The sequence below is a fragment of the Salvelinus sp. IW2-2015 genome, linkage group LG8, assembly GCF_002910315.2.
Source record: "Salvelinus sp. IW2-2015 linkage group LG8, ASM291031v2, whole genome shotgun sequence".
NCBI classification, from domain to species: Eukaryota; Metazoa; Chordata; class Actinopteri; order Salmoniformes; family Salmonidae; genus Salvelinus; species Salvelinus sp. IW2-2015.
Genome location: NC_036848.1, coordinates 25,161,620 through 25,182,337, shown reverse-complemented (window position 1 = coordinate 25,182,337; position 20,718 = coordinate 25,161,620). Strand labels below are relative to the sequence as shown.

The window sequence follows — 20,718 nt, the reverse complement described above, 5'->3', positions numbered from 1 at the left end:
TGTTCGATCCCTCTGTCCCCCGGCTATAGAAGGGGGGAAAACACAGCAAAAACAAACCAATGCTGTTCATTCCAGATGGCTCTTATTCCCCATCGCCAGCTGAATTCCCACTAGCCATGTTCTCCGAGGGCATTAATTGGGCTAGAGTATGTGGGTGTCTGTGTGTGTGCGCGTGTGCATGCGTGTGTGTGTGTGTACATGTGCACATGTGTGTGTCTGTACGAGTCTCTCCAGGAAAACACTTACAGGAGGAATCGGTGTGAAAAACAGCCCAGGGACAGCATTCACAATGGACCGTTAATAAAAAATGCGGGCCAACACAAACGTGCCGATAGAGGTTTTTCTAAAGCCTACTTTTCACATGTCGTTCACGGAGATCCTTCAGCTCCTGATGAATTCGCCTGTCGGACGAGCACTCTGTCTTCTCCCATCGCTGATCCCCAGAGCCGCCTTATAGTCCGTTAAGGCCCATCAGCGTTTTCCCTTTGCCCTCTTTCTCCCATCCCTCCATCCCTCCATCCCTCGTCTCGTCCCTAATCCAATAAATCAATTACAAATGCATATCTGGTCAGCGGACTCCCCGGGTTTTCTTCTCTTTTCGACTTCCTCTTACCCTCTACTTCCTTTTTGCTCCCTCTACACCATACTCAGACTATGGCCTATCTCCTCTTTCCCTCTCATCTCTTTGCTCTCCTCTTTCCTTTAATCTCTGGGAAAATGTATAAACATATGTTTTTTCACAAACAGGTCTTGTAACTCAACAGTGCCCGTTACATCATAAAATAGATTGATACCGTACACAGAGGTCGAGCATGATAAATCACCATATCACCATATCATTTAATGTTCAGTAGAATGAATGCCATAAATGGGTTCTCTCTAACGGTCTCTCTGGCATTTGTGTGCTGAACAACAGGTGGCCTGCATGCAGCTGATCAACGCCCTGGTCACCTCTCCGGACGATCTGGACTTCAGGATACATCTGCGCAATGAGTTCCTCCGCTGTGGCCTCAAAAAGATCCTACCGGTGAGCCACCCTGAAAATTGGTTAGATTTCCTTGTCGTCACAATTTGCAAAAAATAGCGAGCTAGGCATAGTGAAGAAACTGTATGAATGTAGGTGCATTATCATTTATACACTGTTTCGATTTGGTTTTAGTCATTTTAAAGTATATTGAGTTCTGTCCCCTGCAACCCCCCCCCAACATTTTTTTTACTCTAACATCCGTGGGCTGGATTGGACTCCCTTGCATGTCTTATGTTTGACACCACCTAATTTTTCTGGGCCATTACAGGAAGTAGCAAATGCACATCCCTTTATGCATTTGTATACTGTATGTATATTGCTCCCATTATTATATTGGAGCATTCTAGCTCACCTCACCGCGTGGCACCACCTCACTGATCACAGCTCGCTCTGGGCATCATCAATCAGCAGTAAGATCCTTGCACTCGGCTAAGACAAATAAGCATCCACTCATCACTCTTGACCTAATTTGCAGAGGGGAATTTGCCACTTGTTAATAAGTCATCCTGGCTTGATTATTGCTGTCATTAGTTCAATTATCTTCCTCTCTGCCCCCCGATATGATAGTTTCCTTTACAATAATTCATTAATGTCACATTTGAAGCTTTAATGCAAGCATTTAAACTGACGCAGGGCCCACTAATTGTGAATTATGTTGTGGAGCCAATAAATAGTCAAGTGACCAACAGGAAAACAAAAATGAACCAGGTCCATGATGAAGTACAGGGGTATTGCTATTGGCCCACAGTCCTCGAGTCCCCTTATTTCTGTGGCATTGCGTGCGGCTTCCCTCTCTGAACTGTCGTTTCTGAAGACAGATGGCATGTCCGAAAGAGCAGCGAGGTGATTGATAGATGCAGAAATCGGGTTACATTTGGCCTGGTGTCATCGGTCAACTCCAACTCTGATGATTCATAGGAAAGTTGTAAAGTGCACTGTTAAAGCCCCTTGTGGAATGGGCAGGTGTGGAGAGCTGGGTGATCCAGGCTGGCAAGGAAGGGGGTTGATGGGTATTTTATACATTTTTATTTTGTTTAACCTTTATTTAACTAGGCAAGTCAGTTAAAAACAAATTATTATTTACAATGACGGCCTACCCTGGCCAAACCCTAACCCGGACGACACTGTGCCAATTGTGTGCCGCTCTATAGGACTCCCAATCACGGCCGGTTGTGATACAGCCTGTAATCGAACCAGAGTCTGTAGTGACGCCTCTAACACTGAGATGCAGTGCGTTAGACCGCTGCGACACTCAGGAGCCTGAATCGTAGATCTTAGTTCCCATACAGCTGTGACACGGCAACCATCAACAATGGTCTCAGTTAATGGAATCAGTTAAGGGATATGACAATTGTTTAAACTGCAATACTTCCGAAAACACTTGCATCTTTAATAGCAAGCTAGTGAGGGACAGAGAGAGAAGTGAGGGGCACAGTATAGGCAGAACCGTGCACTAGGCCTATCTATCGGGCAATCACTAGACCTATCTATCGGGCAACACTTCACTCTTACACAGTCACACACAGTATCTGCGCATGTGCACAGGTTCTCTTCACGCTGTTCACAGCATTGTAGCCAGGGCACCAAAACAGCGGAGAAGTTGAGCCTTGTGCTGTTGCGGAAATTGACCCTCTGTGCTGTTTACTTTATGCTACGTAAAAAAACATAGTTTTTTTCTTAACGTTAAGGATCCCAATTTTGTTTAATCATTTTAATGTTTAAACGTTCACACCCCTAGAACCATTATAAGTTAGTACAATCTAGTTGAGTTATGTAAGTTTATGTAGTACTGATAACACTGTATATAAATTAATTAATCTGTACGGTACTGCATATGCATCCAATGCTCTGTTGTCTATCTCATTAAATCACATTACAATACAACACAGGCCAACATTTTCCATTCCGTTGGAACAATCGATAATGAGGTATTGAGTCCTTTGCTGTCTAATACCACAGTCTATTCATTTCTCTGAATTACAGGAGCTGAAAGAGACAGAGGAGCTGGACATCCAACTGAAGGTGTTCAACGAGAACAAGGAGGAGGACTCCATTGAGCTCTCCCATCGCCTTGATGACATCCGTGCTGAGATGGAATATCCTTTTGTCCGCCTGCGCCACTGCACCGGCCATGGAAAAGGGCTGCTGGAAATGAGTGTATTGTGTCGGCCTTACTAGGCTTACAGGTCTACAGCAGGCATGGTCGGGTTCATAAGAGAAGAATTTGAGGATCTATAGTGCAATCTCCCTGACCTATCTCTTACCTGGTTAACCAGGTAAACAATCGCTTCTCCCCCTCTCATCGCCATTCCTCATCTCTCGGACGTCTAGATCTTACCTAGATGATGCAAGACACAGAAAGCGGCTGTCAATCACTACCAGTTGTTTTGTCTTCAGAACAAACTCTGTTTATTTTATGGCTATCACTTTTAAGTCTTGTTATGGTACAGTGGATAAATGTTTTAGTGCCGTTGCTTTGGCTGGTACACGAGGTCACTCTTCAGTCACCTCTTTGTTTTGTCTGGTTAATCACACCTGTGTCCGTTTGAGCCATTACCTTACCTTTCTTCTTTTCCGTTTAGTTAGAAATGACAAGTTGGTTTCTCCAAGTCGTCCCTCTAGGTCTGCTCAACTGGAAACTTAAAGTGGTTAAAAGTGAGCCCTAATTGGGTTCCAAGTTTGAGACTTGTTGTAAAGCATATTTGGCTAGGTGCCTAATAATTCAAGGAGCATCTCTAAGGGCATTTGGATGTGTGAAACACTGACACGATAGGTAGAGAGTGCAGGGCCAGATACTGTTATACAGATGTTCTCTCTGCCAACCTTTGTCTCCCCAAATCCCACAGTGCTCGAATATCCGCCACTGAGGGCTGTGCTGAGTGACAGTTACCGTTGACGCTCCGAGAGGGAGAGAAAGAGAGAGAGCGAGGGAAGGGGGGAAAAATGGACACTGCGCCTGGATTAATGATGTGCTTGAGCAGGTTCACAAATTTATCGGGCCCGATGTTTGTTTCGAAGGACAATGTGGTATTGATCTCTGAATAGTCTTCATGATGTGCATGCTAGCTCTACTCTCTGACACACACACAAACATGCACACACACAAACACACAGTCCCGGCTGCCTCCTCTGTAGCTTGTTTTCCCTGCCTGCCTCATGAATATTAACACAGAGAGACGCGTGTCCTCTGTGTCCGGCCCAGGTCCGGGTGCTGAGGGGGTGACTCCGGGCCACTAATGAATATTAATGATGCTGTGGAATAGTGATTGATTGACCCTATCACTGACTGGTCCACATCGCACCTCCACTGCTGCTCATTTTTATTCATGATCCCCAGCTCCACAACATGAGTAGAAGTCAAATGTAGCAAGAGAAAGAGAGCGAGGGAGGGAGAAAGAGAAGTGTGTGCTTTTGGATTTGCATTGTTCTGTAGGTAGAGCTTTGTTCATGTCTGCTGCTTACCGATAGATGTAGCTGCTTGGACGCTTTCCAAGTCCGGGCTTCTTCCATACTTACAGTATCCCCCCCCTCAAATACCAGTGTGGTGAGCCTATAATTGCATCTCACCGGTTTGGTAATTCTCATCGACTTCATCCAGGCTAATACAGGAGTGCGAAACGATACTTCAGAGAAGCCTGTATTCCCATCTCCTGCGCTCGCCGAATTTGATATGGGAGAACCGTTTTAATTACAATTGTGGCGGAAGTGAATAGGAAAATGTCAAACAGTGTTAAAAAGGATAGATTTGCACTGATTGCGGTGGCTGGATCATGTGGTGTATGAAATAGTGAGTACAGTTGTAGAGAATGATGCCCGTGTTCTGTCATTTTGCGTGTCACGTCTTTGCACTGATTGTCAGGTGATGCTCATTCATGCTAAAGTTAACTTTTCAGAGGCGATCAACGCTCGATTATCATTTAAATATTTTGAGACAATGAGTTTAACAGTTTTTCCATTGGAATGATATAATTTGCTTTACACAACTTTGACATGGCCTATTCTAAAAACCCTGAAACGAAGCTAGTCCAACCATGTCCTCTCCGATAATCTGAGGAAAGCAGGTCCTTGGTCCCTCCTTTAAGCCCTGTGCTGACCACAGACAAATGTGAATGAACGCAGAGCCACTGACTGTGAAAGTGTTTCAAACCATACAGTGTATCACGCCACAGTCAGCACGCAAATATTTCAGCCGACATTGTTAAAACGCACATTACATATTATGATGGCTATCGATTTTTCATCCTTCTCAGTTTAACACTTGACTTTCCCACCTTATTCTATTTCCTTGTTTTCTGCATGTGTGCACATATTTCAAATAGGGTTAATTGTTTAGGTTTTTTGACATGGTTTTTAAACGATGAATATCCACGGGAGGATCCTTTCTCAACCAAACAGTTATGCATAATAGTGATAATAATAATAATAATAACCCTCTCAGGCTATTAATTTCTCACTTTTTTTTTTACAGTTTTGGGACTGTTTTTTTGTTGTAGTTCAAACAAGATCAAATGAAATCTGGCTATAGATTAAAATCCCATGTGAATATTTCTCGTAAACACAGATGTACAATAGATGGTACTTTGATCGTGATACTATTCTGAAATCCCACTTGGATATTATTTGTAAAGTCACTTTTGCCTTGATTTGAACGTTGCTTCCTATGGTTTGAATTCCATACAAATCAACTGTGAGATGTGCCAAGTGCTCCATTTCGCAGCCTCTGACAGTGCCTGTTCTTTTTGGAGAAAAAAAATAGCCAGCAATTCAACTCAGAGAAACGGACATAATATATATATTTTCTTTTAAAGACACCACTTTTCTTACGAAAAAAACCCCAAACAGACAATGATTTCTTATCTGATTCAACAACTATTTTAGACATCAAAAGCCATCGCTCGCGCTCCTTGGGGAGCCGAGTTGTCCGACACATAATCAATACCTTTTGCAAGTTTAAGAACACATCGTTTCTCTTCGACGGACAAGACGAGGCACGATCGTGAAGACTTGAATTTCAGCAATATTTTCCACAGTGACTGATCCCCTTTTCATGATTCTCCCTTAAAATATTCAAACCCAATGGAGTTTTCATGTGATTAATTTCCTCCTCCTTGAAAGGTGTCAAGTGACAGGTAGACCACAGGGACCATTCTTTATTGCCAATTCCCCTCCTCATGTGAGCTGTTTACTCTTCTGCAGCTCCCCGGTGGGAAAACGGATGTGAGGAGTTGTCGCAGTGTTTGCTTGTACACAATGACGCCTGTCTGAGTACTTGATTGAGGGGGAAAAATTGTAAAACAAACACTGTGAATCGAGGATCTATCGAAATTATTCTGATGTATTTTAGAATGCACTGTCACTATATTATTAGATTGCTATGAGGAGAGGCAGCGAAAGCTAATAATGGAATTGGTTAGAAAGGGCACATAGATTGTACTGCTGTATATTTTTCCTTTATTAAATCTGCAGTTTTTTTCTGCATTAAGCCGAGTACATTTTCACTCATACTGTACAAGCAAAAAGGCCATGCTGTTATATACCTTAATCCCCTTCTCACTGATATGGGTGAGGTGTACCATCTCCTGTCCAACATGGTGAAAGACACTGGATCGGAGACCTACTTCCTGTCCATCCTACAGCACCTCCTGCTCATCAGGAATGACTACTACATCAGGTGACTTCTGCCCACAAACACCCATGTCTCTTTTCACTGTTTTCACAGGAAGACTGCATTTCCACAAGACTGGTCTTGAGAAAGGCATAAGGCAAACATTTTGACATTAAAACAGTTTCTACTCTGTACTGTATGTAGCTCTATAGGGAATATACTTTACTTTGTAGAGCTGATGCGCTAGTTCTGCATTATCAACACAGAAACCTCAGACGTCCTCTCCTTGACACCATATTCGAGTTAGGCCAGATAAAAAAACACGTCACTGACAGTGTGCTTACGAGCCTTTCAGATGTAAAGCTACTTCCTGCAATCTACCATTTCCCATACATGCTATTATATCCTTAGCACTTTATTATGATACCTTTATTTCAACAAGGAACACAGACTGAGACCAAGGTCTCTTTTACAGCTGGGCCCTGCGCATACTTGTTTACACGTACAGTTTAGGTGCAATGACTAAGAAACTACACAAGACAAACAAAACGATCACAGATAACACCCCAAAAATTCTGCAACATTACATTTACACATAGGTTATTCCCCTAACAGCACAAGAACCTGCATTACCCGAAACAGTAACAAGCAATACAAAAATAAAAATCCTCCAATAAATATTTAAAATGGGCAAGGGGGACAAGAGTCTCAAGTTTAAGTTTAGTCTGCAGGCTATTCCATAGGCAAGGAGCGTAACAGGAGAAGGCAGCCATACCCAAGTCTGTGGAAATCGCATGGGCCTCAAGTGTAACCCATGCTTGAGACCTGGTTTTAGGAATTCTAATTCTAATATTGATGAGTGGTGATAAATAAGAAGGTAGCTTATTCAGAAGTGCTTAGTGGTGAAAGTGTAGCACTGAGAGGTCAGAAGGCATGTAAGCATTAAACATTACCTTGGCAGATGACCTAGCGGTTAGATCGTTAGGCCAGTAACCGAAAGGTTGCCAGTTCAAATCCCCCAAAATATGTTGTTCCGCCCTTGAGCAAGGCAGTTAACCCCCCYACAACAACAGCTCCCCGGGCACCCAAATTGGCAGCCCCCACACCCCTCCGATCCAGAGGGGTTGGGTTAAAAGCGGAAGTCAAGTTTCGATTGGACCTTATGTGCAATTGATGATAAAAAAGAAATGTAATCCTTTAATTAAAGATTCACATGTCCTCTCAAGGCATCTCTCACTCTCTCTGTCTCTGTGTGTCTATCTGTCTCGCTCTGTTTCTCTCTCTTTCCTTCTGTCTCTGTCTCTCTCTGCCTCTGTCTGCCTCTAACCACTGTGTGCAAAGTGCCAGGGTCATATCAGAACAGATCTAATATTCTGTAGTTTTGAACGATTAGGTAAGGATTCAAATGGCAGCCTGCCTCGGCAGTGTAAATGTGTCAATCACAGGAAAAAGGGATGGAGACTGCGGCGGCTTCTGTGATGGCAATGACAGTGATCAATTTGCTGCTGTGTCAGACTTTTCACAGAATGAAAATATTTTACAAAAAGAGAGAAGGAAAGAGGATAGACGAGAGAGAAGAAGAATTTACCATAGACAAGATGCTGCTCACTCGGCTGGTATGAATAATGCATTCCTCATCTTGTTGGAGAAGGTGAGAAATAGAAAACACATTAAGCAGCGAGTACAGCAAAGTCCACCTCAGCACTCCTGTCTGTGTCTTCTCCCCACTACTGACGCTACAGCTCTCCAAAAGGATCACTACAAATGGTCATAAAAAATGAATGTGCTTATTAAAGATAAGCTTTTAAAAATACTTTCCACTCTGCTCTCTCTCCTCCCCTACTTCATGAGAAATACATATAATTCCACATACATCATCGGGCTTTGCGAGGTGCAGTCGGTCGGTCTGACTCAAGGTCCTATATCCAGCTTGGCCTCAATTCATCATCAATATATCCTTTTTCGGCTACTTTGAACCTGCATATCTTTTTATGTTCCAGATGAAATTGGCTGGTTGGGAAATGGTATGTCTTTAATTTTAGATTAAAGGGATCCCGTAAAATCATTTCAGGTTTTGATGAATATATCGCTWTTGGGATCCGCGGGGGGGTTGGCCACCGTCGCCACTCGCACTCGCTGTCAGGCCAAATCAGGTGATGGCGCGAAACTTGTCCATAGCTGTATAGGATGGCTTCCTGATCAAAGGGAATGCCTATGCCAATATTCCAGCAGAACGGGGGCTTTGATTTCAAAGGTGTTACAGTGCCTTCAGAACCCCTTTTTGCTGTGTCATATCCTGAATTTAAAATGTATTAAATTGAGATTTCTGTCACTGGCCTACTGTAACGAGTGCGCTGAGAGTCGGGAAGCAAGTTCAGGGAGTGAGTGTTTTAATAAATGAACATAACATACTACAAAACAAGAAAACACAAACAACGCACAGACATGAACCTGCAACAATAACGCCTGGGGAAGGAACCAAAGGGATTGACATATATAGGGAAGGTAATCAGGGAAGTGATTGAATCCAGGTGAGTCTGATGACGCGCAGGTGCGCGTAACGATGGTGACAGGTGTGCGCCATAACGTGCAGCCTGGTGACCTAGAGGCTGGAGAGGGAGCACACATGACACTTACACACAATACGCCATAATGTCAAAGTGGAATTATGTTTTTCAATTTTTTTTAACAAATTAATTAAAAATGAAAGTTTAAATGTCTTGAGTCAATAAGTATTCAACCCCTTTGGTATGGTAAGCATAAATAAGTTCAGGAGGAAAAATTTGCTTAACAGGTCACATAATAAACATGGACTCACTCTGTGCTATAATATTGTTTAACATGAGTGATTACCTCATCTCTGTACCCCACACATACAATTATCTATAAGATCCCTCAGTCAAGCAGTGGATTACAAATGCAGATTCAACCACAAAGAAGAAAACTATTGGTAGATAGGTAAACATTTTAAATGCATACATTGAATATCTCTTTGAGCATGGTGAAGTTATTAATTACACTTTGGATGGTGTATCAATACACCCAGTCACTACAAAGATACAGTTGTCCTTCCTAATTCAGTTGCCGGAGAGGAAGGAAACCGTTCAGGGATTTCACCATGAGGCCAATGGTGACTCAATGGTTTAAAACAGTTACCGAGTTTAGCTGGCTGTGATGGGAGAAAACTGAGGATGGATCAACAACATTGTAGTTACTCCACAATACTAACCTAAATAAAAACATTCCAAAACATGCATCCCGTTTGCAACAAGGCACTAAAGTTATACTGCAAAAAATGTGGCAAAGAAATTACGACTTTGTATTCAGGACGAAAAGTTATTTTGGGGGCAAATCCAATACAACACATTACTGAGTACCACTCTCCATATTTTCAAGCATAGTGTGGGCTGCGTCATGTTATGGGTATGCTTGTAATTGGGGAATTTTTCAAGATAAAAAATAAACTAAATGGAGCTAAGCACTGGCAACATCCTAGAGGTAAACCTGCTTCAGTCTGCTTTCCACCAGAGACTGGGAGATTAATTCACCTTTCAGCAGAACAACAACCTTAAACACAAGGCCATATCTACATGGAAGTTCCTTATCAAGAAGACAGTGAATGTTTCTGAGTGGCCTAGTTACAGTTTTGACTTAAAACTTCTTGACGCACGGATCCCTTTAGCGGGATCATTTTCATCAACAACCGCTAAATTGCAGAGCGCAAATTAAAAGAAAATTGCAAAAAATATTTATATTCATGAAATCACAAGTGCAATATAGCAAAACACAGCTTAGCTTGTTGTTAATCCACCTGTCGTGTCAGATTTTGAAAATATGCTTTACAGCGAAAGCAATCCAAGCGTTTGTGTGAGTTTATCGATTTCTGGTCAAAACATTAAGTCACGAAAGCCAGAAAAGCAATACAATTAATCACTTACCTTTGATGATCTTCGGATGTTTGCACTCACGAGACTCCCAGTTACACAATAAATGTTCCTGTTGTTCGATAAAGATTATTTTTATATTCAAAAACCTCCATTTGTTTGGCGCGTTATGTTCAGTATTCCACAGCCTTAGACAGGTCATCAAGGCTTGACGAAAATTTCAAAGAGTATCCGTAAAGTTCGTAGAAACATGTGAAACGTTTTTAATAATCAATCCTCAGGTTGTTTTTAACATCAATAAACGATAATATTTCAACCGGACTGTAAACTATTCAATACTGGAGAAAAAGAAAATGTCGAGCAAACAGTGTCGAGCGCATCAACTAATGGAGGGACATCCGTGTATCCACAGACGCGTTTTTAAAATCTCGCTAATTTTTCAAAATAAAAACTTGAAACTATGTCTAAAGACTATTCACACCTTGAGGAAGCCACAGGAAAGGGAATCTGGTTGATATCCCTTTAAATGGAGGAAAGGCAGGCGATGGAACAGGGACTTTTCAAAATAGGAGTCATTTCCGGGTTGGATTTTCTCAGGTTTTCGCCTGCAAAATCAGTTCTGTTATACTCACAGACAATATTTTGACAGTTTTGGAAACTTTAGAGTGTTTCCTATCCTACTCTGTCAATTATATGCATATTCTAGCATCTGGACCTGAGAAATAGGCACCTTACAATGGGAACGTTATTTTTCCAAACATAAAAATTCTGCCCCCTAGCTTCAAGAGGTTAAATCTACTTGAAMATCTATGGCAAGACCTGGAAATGGTTGTCTAGCAATGATCAAAAACCAATTTGACAGAGCATGAAGAATTTTGAAAATAATAATGGGCAAAATTTGTGGCTTATTTTATTTTCAGTAATTAATCTGTGAGTGCCATGCTTAACAAATGGGAGCAATTCAAACCCCTGGTAAATATAGAGCAATCTCCTCTTTTGGAGAGGAGCGATATGGGGATTACACTGGTCTTGTGGAGCAGGGGATTGGGAGGGGAGCTTGTGCTGGTGCTAGAAGCCAAATAGAGGGGGAAGGTGAGAGAGTGAAAGATGGAAGGACTGGTGCTGGGGACGTACAGTGCTTTCATAAAGTATTAACACCCCTTGACTTTTTCCACATGTTGTTGTTACAAAGTTGGATAACAATTGATTTAATTGTAAAAAAAAATTGTCAACGATCTAAACAAAATACTGTGTCAAAGTGGAAGAAAGCCTTTACTTTGTATTTTTTGATGTTATTTATGGGAAGTAAAATACTAATGTATCTTGATTATATAAGAATTCAACCGCCTGAATCAATACATGTTAGACTCACATTTGGCAGCGATTACGGCCCTAAACATAACGCTTTGTATTCAGGACAAAAAGTTAATTTGTTTGCCACATTGTTTTGCAGTATTACTTTAGTGCCTTATTGAAAACAGGACGCATGTTTTGGAATATTTTTTGGGGGGCTTCCTTCTTTTCACTCTGTAATTTACGTTACTATTGTGGAGTAACTACAATGTTGTTGATCCATCCTCAGTTATCTCCTATCCAATGTTCCCTCTAAACTGCGCACGTGCAGAATAAATATCAGCCCACAGAGAGAAGCACGAGRTTGAACTTCACTCAACTTTCTAGAGTTTTCCCTGTTAGTTAACACTATCAACGTGTCCATTTACTGTGGCAACTGTGATCGTTTCAATGCAATATTAGCCACTTTCAATGCAACATACCGAAACAAAACGAAGTATACAAGACTTAGTATGAAAAACTAACTTTGCAAGATATTTTAGGCAGAACGCATCGGAATAGGATTCTATTGCATTGACATGCACGACCCAGCCCGTACTCTACACAGACTGACCGGTGTGTCATAAAAAAATCAGAGCTGCAGTAGCCCTATAGGCACATAGACCATTGCCATATGTGGTTCTGTGCCATTTACTTTGAACTGGACTGTTTACAGCATGAGCGGTTTTGAGATCAAAGCGAGAGCTGTATGTAGGCACGTGTGCACATTTTGTTCATATCATTTGCTAGTTAGTAAGTTATTAGCCCAGTTAAAGATCATTTGTAGTCAGCAATAGGGGAGTGATTGCTTCCTACAAGAGCAGAAAACGTGTGCATTTGAAAAGCGAGTAAGGTAAAGAGGTTTTTTTGTCTTTAAAGGGGAGTGTTGTATTTTGAGACATGCTTGAATAAGCTAAGTAGCCAATAGGCAGATGGTAGCATAATTTGTCTGATTATCTGTATGGGAATAATGATGCATTTTATTTTGTAAAGTGGTTTCTTGCATCAAACAACACAAAAACATTTTCAGTCACCTTGTCTGAAGGACAAGTGGATAAACAGGTTAATTTCAAGCCCTGAATGTTTCTGCTCCACAGACCTGAAATTTGAGGGAACATTGCTCCTATCACAGCCATTATTTAAAACCATTGGCCTCATTGTGAAATGCCTGAAAGGTTTGCTTCCGACTTCCTTCCTCTCTGGCAACTGTAATCTATGTTGTCACTTGGCGCCTGTATCTTTGTAGTGACTGGGTGTATTGATACACCATCCAAAGTGTAATTAATAACTACACCATGCTTCATTGTGTTACCCATCTACCAATGGGTGTCCTTCTTTGCGAACCATTGGAAAACCTCCCTGGTCTTTGTGGTTGAATCTGTGCTTGAACTTCACTGCCCGACTGAGGGACCTTACAGATAATTATATGTGTGGGGTACAGAGGTGAAGTAGTCATTCAAAAATCATGTTGAACACTATTATTGCACACAGAGTCCATGCAACTTACTATGTGACTTGTATTATGTGACATTTTTACTCCCAAACTTATTTAGGCTTACCATAACAAACGGTTTGAATACTTTTTGACTCAATACATTTCAGCTTTTCATTTTGTAAACATTTCTAAAACATACATCTACTTTGACGTTATGGGGTGTTGTGTGTAGATCCGTGACAAAATCTCAATTTAATAATTTTTTTAAATCATGCTGTAACACAACAAAATGTGGGGTGTGAATACTTTCTGAAGGCACTGTATGTTGGCTTCTGGTGCCGTGCCCTGTCCAGGCTCTGGTAGGGCTTGACAGTTCTGGGTCACTCGCTCGCTGCTTCCCTTCCCCGGTTATCTTAGTGGTGGTGGCAGGGAGGAGCGGGGGATGCCGGGAAAATAGGGCAGCTTATTGAGATAATAATGTGGTCTACATCGGTGACAGTCGTAAGCCGGGTTAGCGCTAAGCCACACGTGTGCTCGCTCGTTATCATCGCGAGTGGGCGAATCCAGTCGTTGGAACAAAACATTTGCCATTTCATGCTGACAAAAACGTTGTGCTTAATGGAAATCTGGTTTGACTTGTTTTGGTCCTTCTAATATCTGTTTACGTTATGATAAGGACTGCCCACATTTTAGAGGGAACCACCATTTGCTCCGTGTCATCACAAATAAAGCCCCACATATAATGCATATAGTATAAGCAGAATTTCAATCATGTGTACTGTTTGTCAACATGCACTCGCTCGTGTTTCCCCATTCATATTCAGAGCTCTGCACTTTTGTTTTTTGAAGTGATCTCTCTGAAATGAAACGCTTCCCAACAAATCCAGCCTATCTAGTTCATAAAGAGGCCTCCGCTCAGAGGAATGTGTCTATTTGAGCCACATCAATGCTCTTACCCCCTGCTCTCCTTTCCAAAAGAAGTAGAAAAAGAGAAGGACTTTGAAACAAGCTTTGATTTTCTTATCTGCATCATAGCCATGTTATGATATCAGCCTTCTGAGCCTCCCCACCACTTGCCCTGAGTATCAGTGAGAAGCATGGCGTCCGACGACAGAAGCCAAGAGGAAATTAGTGCACAGCAAATCTGCCGTCCACAGATTGCTGGCGCTCCTAATATAGGCGCCCCTCAGATCTTTCTGTGTGGGAGGAAAACATATTAGGGTACATGAGGACCGGCTGGCAGCTGTGCCTAACCTCCTTCACCCACAGTGTGATTATGAGGCTTCTCACATAGCCACAGTACAAAATGATTCTCTCTCTCTCTCTGTCACTCTGTCTCTTTCTGTCTCTGTGTGTGTGTATATGAGCGGTTCCAGTTCTCAATTGACACTGCTTTTTAGTGCAGGACTAGGCTTAATTTATCTGAGAAACTGCCCCATATAGTCTATGCACATTTTTTTTAAACAGTGTACAGTAGTTCACCAGCTGTCACTCAGTCAACATCACTTTAATTAAGCAAACTCCAGATAGTTGTCCAATGAAGTTACAACTATTTGGAGTGTAGGTTATACTTCTACATTCACATATTTGTTTGTTTCACACCGATCATTGCTGTCCATGCAGTTCCATACTGCCCTGAGGAAGTAAACCTAGTCAAATAAGTTGGCATAGGCATCATAAAGTAAGTGTGATATGACTGGTAACAACTTCTCGTAACCTGGAAAGATCCACATTCATTTTGTGAATCCCGGACTTAACTAGCATTGACCGGGAGCAAGTGATAAATTATCCATGTACCTCGAGTGTGGATTTTTGAGCCGGGCGACAGTTCCTCGGAAACGATCCCTAATCATTAAAATGCAGTCTCCGTGTGCTCGGGGGGAGAGGAGATGAGACATTTCTGGTGGGAAAATTGCATTTCTGCTGGCACCATTCAAGGTCATGCTTGGAACCTAATTATTTGCCACTACGGGGCTCAGCTTAAGTTGACATTGTATTTGCTAAATGTCACTCGCAATTAAAGTTGATAATATAACTGGGGAAAGGTCACACACCAACCTGTGTGGTGTGAACATGAGCCCCGGCTGACTCAGACGATACCCCCTCGCTATGTCACCCTCCCAAAACACGCAGACATGTTTTCCATGCCATTGTGCTTTTAATTAGACACATTACACTGATTAGATTAGCATTTTTGGTTTATGAGCGCCCTTAATTGGCAAAGATGATTGCAAATTAGGCGAGCGGGCATCGTGACGGCTGGCCGCACTCCCCGTTTGTCACCTTGAATGGACGCGAGCCAAACCTCTCCGAGTCTGTGCAAAAGCAAGTGATCAAATTTAATTGCCTTTTTTTTTTTTACTGTGAAACCTTTTCGATCTGGCATTCTGTGACCTCGAGGTTGACTAAGGGGATAATTTGTGGAGAATTAGGGCTGTGTAAGTTTGTCATTCTCCTGTTCTTGTATGTGTATGCTAACTGTGTTGTGCTTGTGCTTGGCTCCCTGCTCTCTCAGGCCCCAGTACTACAAGGTGATAGAGGAATGTGTGTCTCAGGTGGTCCTCCACCGCAGTGGGATGGACCCAGACTTCGGATACAGGGAGAGATTGGATGTAGACTTCACCCACCTCATCGGTAGGTCTGCCAGATCGCTGTGCTTCCTCTGACATTAAGAAGGGTGCATTTGCACCCAGTAGGTAACCATTATACATTGATGTCATTATGAACACATTTTAAACCGTTTTTGGTTTCTGCTTTTGCCTCCTAGGTCGCCCTCACTTACATATTGTACAGACAGAAAGAAAATAAGAAAATTAGAGTTTAAATCACTATCTGTTTTTTTATGCCAGTCTTGTGATTCAGTATAAATTATATTTTGTCTTCAAATCTGTCTAAATCATCCTCTGACATATTTTTCCGCGGACACAGTGGGGGATGTCACTATATTCCGTTGCCATTCTATTATTATCTTTCCCCATCCCCTCCCCTGAGAGCCTACCCAGAACCACCTGCAGCTGCTTGACATATATAAGATAAGGTAGTCTGATTATGCATACATAATGCATTATCTGTTAGGTGTGACTGTGGCAYATCATGTCTCATCATAAGCGCATGGAGATTTCACAAGGTTTTCACTCTGCTGACAACATTCATCAGCTGCTTTCCAGGAATCATGGAGGAAACAATGTCTAGTTGTTGTCTTGAAATAAAGACAATATCATGAAATAACTGAGATCTCCTCTTTTTTTTTTATTGTCACTAACAGTTCTGTGACTTGCCAACAAAGGCTCATTAAAAGTTTCCAAGCCCATCCATGAAAAACATATTCATGTTAGATTTTCCAACTTTTTTTTCTATTGCTGTGCTTTAATGAGTTGAAAACAAATGTTTCGGGGCTTGGTTTTTTTAAATGAAGGTCAGCCAACCTGCCGAACAGAATACAAATTCCCCGGGGGATATGTGGAAAAGAAGGAGATGACAGGTTCTTCACTCATTCCCTCTATTTCCTTTCTCTCTCTCTCTCTGTTGTAATATTCACTTTACGTTTGATTTGGAGTCTTAAATAGGATGTTAACAATGTACAGTATAATTGAGAGAATCAGAGTCACTTCATGGTTGCTTACTGTCGTCACTGCTGCCGGCCCCTTTTGTCTTACAGATCAGTGCGTGGATAAAGCCAAAGTGGATGAGAGCGATCTGAAGGCTGCCGAGTTCTCCAAAAAGGTGATGTATAATGCGTCAACCTCTCAATGCCATTGGTATGCCACCACCACACTCCCATCAGAAAAGTTTTTCCCACCTAGAGCTCCCAGACAAGCTATTGATCTCTGAGCCCTGATCAATAGCTGGCAACAGAAGTACATGATCTGTCTCAGTTTTGCGAAGGATCAATGCCGATGCTCCAACATAAACGTGTTTGTGTCCGCGACGGGGTGCGAGTTACAATATGTACAGACACTGTTCAGAACCCTTTATTGACACGTCATTGCAATAGGGGCCTTCAAGGAATCCGTTTTTCTTATTACTTCTTATTATTTCAACTTATTACTTTAGGTAATTTTGTGCATCAGAGGTACATCGGAGAGGAAGTAGTTCAGCAAACTCTCTGAGATGTGTTTTATGAATAACGTTTTAGAATAAAAGCTACGGTGTTTAGGGAAGACTGGAGTCTCCTCTCATCCACTCAGCCCAATGTGATAGCATAACTCCTGATGCTTTTATATATTTTAGAACTGGGTTGCAGTACTTGAGTAGCCTACTTTATTAAGCATCCACACTCATCTTCCAAGGAAGGAAAAATGTACTTTATTCCAATGTAATGACAGACAGTACATTTAATCAGTTGACACTGTATATTTTTCAGTACACCACCAATACTGTGTGAGTCATTGGTCCATCCAACAGAATCCTCCAGAAGTGTTGTGACTCAGACCATTATGTCTGATTAAAGGCAGGGTAGATTTTGGTACTCAAGGTACTCCTCTCTAAAGGCTTGGTCAAGTATCACCAGCCAGCAGATGCCTCCACTCCCCACATCATTCCTGCCTCTGTGTGGGGGAAGATTCATTCATTTAGCAGATGCTCTCATCCAGAGTGACTTACAGTAGTGAGTGCATACATTTTTGTACATCTGAGGCGTCCTGGAATGCGAGCAGTGACCGCTCCTGTGGTGACAGTGAAAACATTGTCCTGACACTGGTTGCTTTCCCACAAAGGTTAGGTCCATCACCAACACATGAAAGCCAGACCCAAAACACAGACAGAAGACGACAGGGTAGAGGGCCACCAAAGGCCTATGAATAGAGATGGGGGACAAGTGCATGCGAGGCTGTGTTTTTCGTGTGTGTTGACATGCCCCGCAGTAGGCCGTTGTCTTGAGACACCCTGGCCCTAACCAGAGTGTGTGTGTGTGTGTGTCTGTGTGTGTTTGTGCTGTGTTGAATTGCTGCAGTTCGATGAGGAGTTCAGCGCTCGGCAGGATGCCCAGGCCGAGTCCCAGAAGAAGGAGGAGAAAATCAAAGAGCTGGAAGGCCAGATCTGCAACCTAAAGACCCAGGTAATGACACCAGAGGAGAAGGTAGGGGGGGGGCATGCACACCCACTACCCCAAACTGCAGTCTGAAGCCACAAGCTCTCCATAGAGGTTTTGTACAAGCCCAGTATTGACAAGAGAATGGGAAATAAAGTTAACACTTAACCAAGATCGGGGCTAGCATCTAACATTGATCACATCATATGAAAGAAGGCATTTAGTTGTTTCTCCAAAGCATGATGGTCCAAGTTAATCCGGTTGTGAGGAAAATTACTTTTACTAATTTGGTAAAATTGAAACCTTTCTACCCCAATCACGGATGCGAGACTCCTTCTAAGTGGGTATTTTTCAGCCATGCGGGAGCGTTTGATTCAATAAAGGGTCAATCTCCTTTTTAAAATGTTGCATTCGATATTGGGTGAATTATTGGGTCAATTGCTCCATGGGAGCCTGTTCCATGCAATTGTATCATCAAAGAGATTGATTGCATTTATTCTCTGGCCTTGGCATCCCTGTCTCTTCCAAACAAAACCCCTCAAACCTGAGCACAGAAAATTACTGCTATTTCCTCCTTAACCCAATTTTAAACACTTCAGTGCTGCCTTGAGACTAAAGGGCAGTTTGCTTCCCTGCTTACCGAATTTAATATAAACCAATGCTGAAAGATGGCATGGCATCCAGTATCCGAGATTGTTTTTCTCCAAACTAAATTCTGTTGCAGTTGCAAATGTCCACGCTCCCCCATCCCATCCCTTTTCCGCACCTGCACATTTAGCCCTGTCACGCATCGCCGGGACTTTTCCCAAAGACAAGTCGCTATCATTAAGATCCCTGGCAGCCTCAACGACCATTTATTCTCATTAGGGTGCAGCGCGAGGCTTGGCCTTCTTCCTGGCCAGGCCAAGGCTAAGTTCCTTTTCTTTCTTCCCCCGATTGCACTTCATTTGTGTGCAGTCCTCACTCCCCCACTTCATCTGCCTGAGTGCCATGTCGACACTCGTTACCTGCTCTCTCGGCCAAACTCGTTCATCATTCGCTCAGCGCCCCCAACGACTGCCCACTTGCCTCCCGCACATATTCATGAGGGTGGCTGGGGCTCCTCCGCATCTCCTCCCCCCTCATCACTTTCTATCTTCCCTTCTTTTTCTTTGCTCTCTATCACTTCCTTTCTCTCTATCTTTCTCTTTCTCCTGCTCTCTCTCTGCATCAGGCAGCGTCAGACTCTGCTTACCTGCTTTCCCTGAGTGCTGCTTTTTATGTACCCTTTTTCTAGGCTTTTTCCCCCCCAACCCCACCCTCTAACAGGCCCCCCGGTCTTTTGAAGCCAGTCTGTTTGTGGTGCATTAACAGGTAGTGTAGCAGAGTGAAACCCCCGAGAGTCAGCTCCTTCTCTTCCTGCCGTCTGTGAACGCTCCTTCAAATGCCTCGGTGCTGCTGGAGCTTTGCACATCAACAGACATCTGCCTCAGCAGGGAAACATCTAATGCGCTCAGTGAGAGCTCCCATGAATATGGCTACAAGTTCTTCAAGTAACATCCCGTGGGTGTGTTGGCACGGTCTAAAAAGGGGGGCGATGTTAACATGTATGTCGTCACACACTGCATGGCAGGAACGCGCTCATGGTCAAATTGGTTCCTTTATTAAATGTGTTTGATAAGGTAGTTTTCCCGACGGGTTTCTCCTATTGCACTGGAGGCACGCAGAGGGACAGAAAGAGAGAGACCGGTGCCTTTTGAGTAGGAGGTTGCTCAGTAGGAAAGCTCTTGCAAAGAACAGACGTGCGTCGTCAATTTMATCTCTTCAGGCATAGTACACGTGTCATAGCTCTCAATATGTCCACGGCTTCATGACACATGTTATTTTGTTTATCTCACAACACGTTATCAGGAGGTACACATTTTTGTAATCACAGCAAAATGTTGGTTGCGGTGTGGAAATCTTGCAACGCAGCACAATTGAGAAGGAAAATGTAGGCACTAGCAAGATACTAAGACAATTATTTAAATGATAAAGTGTGTCCTTCTTGATGATGTATTCTACACAAAGACTAGACATACAGGCCTTTTTCTTCCTTTGAAAACGTAGTTTATAGTCAACCTGTTTTAAAAGGGTTGAAACTGCAACAGCTGAAGGACTAAAGCCTTTGTATTATGCAACCTAAATCCACCTCTGACACGGTGTTGTACAAAGCCATTATCCTCCGGAGCGATGCACCTCTAAATCCATGCAAAGACACACTACACTCAGATTCTTCATCAAAGCTGCTGTGGTGGTGCATCTGCCATTTTATTGAATACGAATGAAGTTGGAACGCTGTTCACATCTCGTCCACAGAGCTCTTCATGGAAATAAAAGCACGCGCGTCTCACTCTGTCTCCTAGCCCCTACTACTTCACCTTGTCT

General features: G+C 42.6%; 1 protein-coding gene across 1 annotated transcript in view; it reads left to right on the top strand.

Moving 5' to 3' along the window:
* Positions 1-20,718, top strand: part of LOC111967632 (protein diaphanous homolog 2-like) — a 622,518-nt gene that overhangs the window by 179,239 nt on the left and 422,561 nt on the right. Inside the window, 6 exon segments of the mRNA XM_023992819.2 lie at positions 917-1,027; positions 3,011-3,123; positions 6,582-6,698; positions 15,799-15,917; positions 16,942-17,006; positions 18,235-18,339. Coding sequence (XP_023848587.2) covers positions 917-1,027; positions 3,011-3,123; positions 6,582-6,698; positions 15,799-15,917; positions 16,942-17,006; positions 18,235-18,339 — 630 coding nt within the window.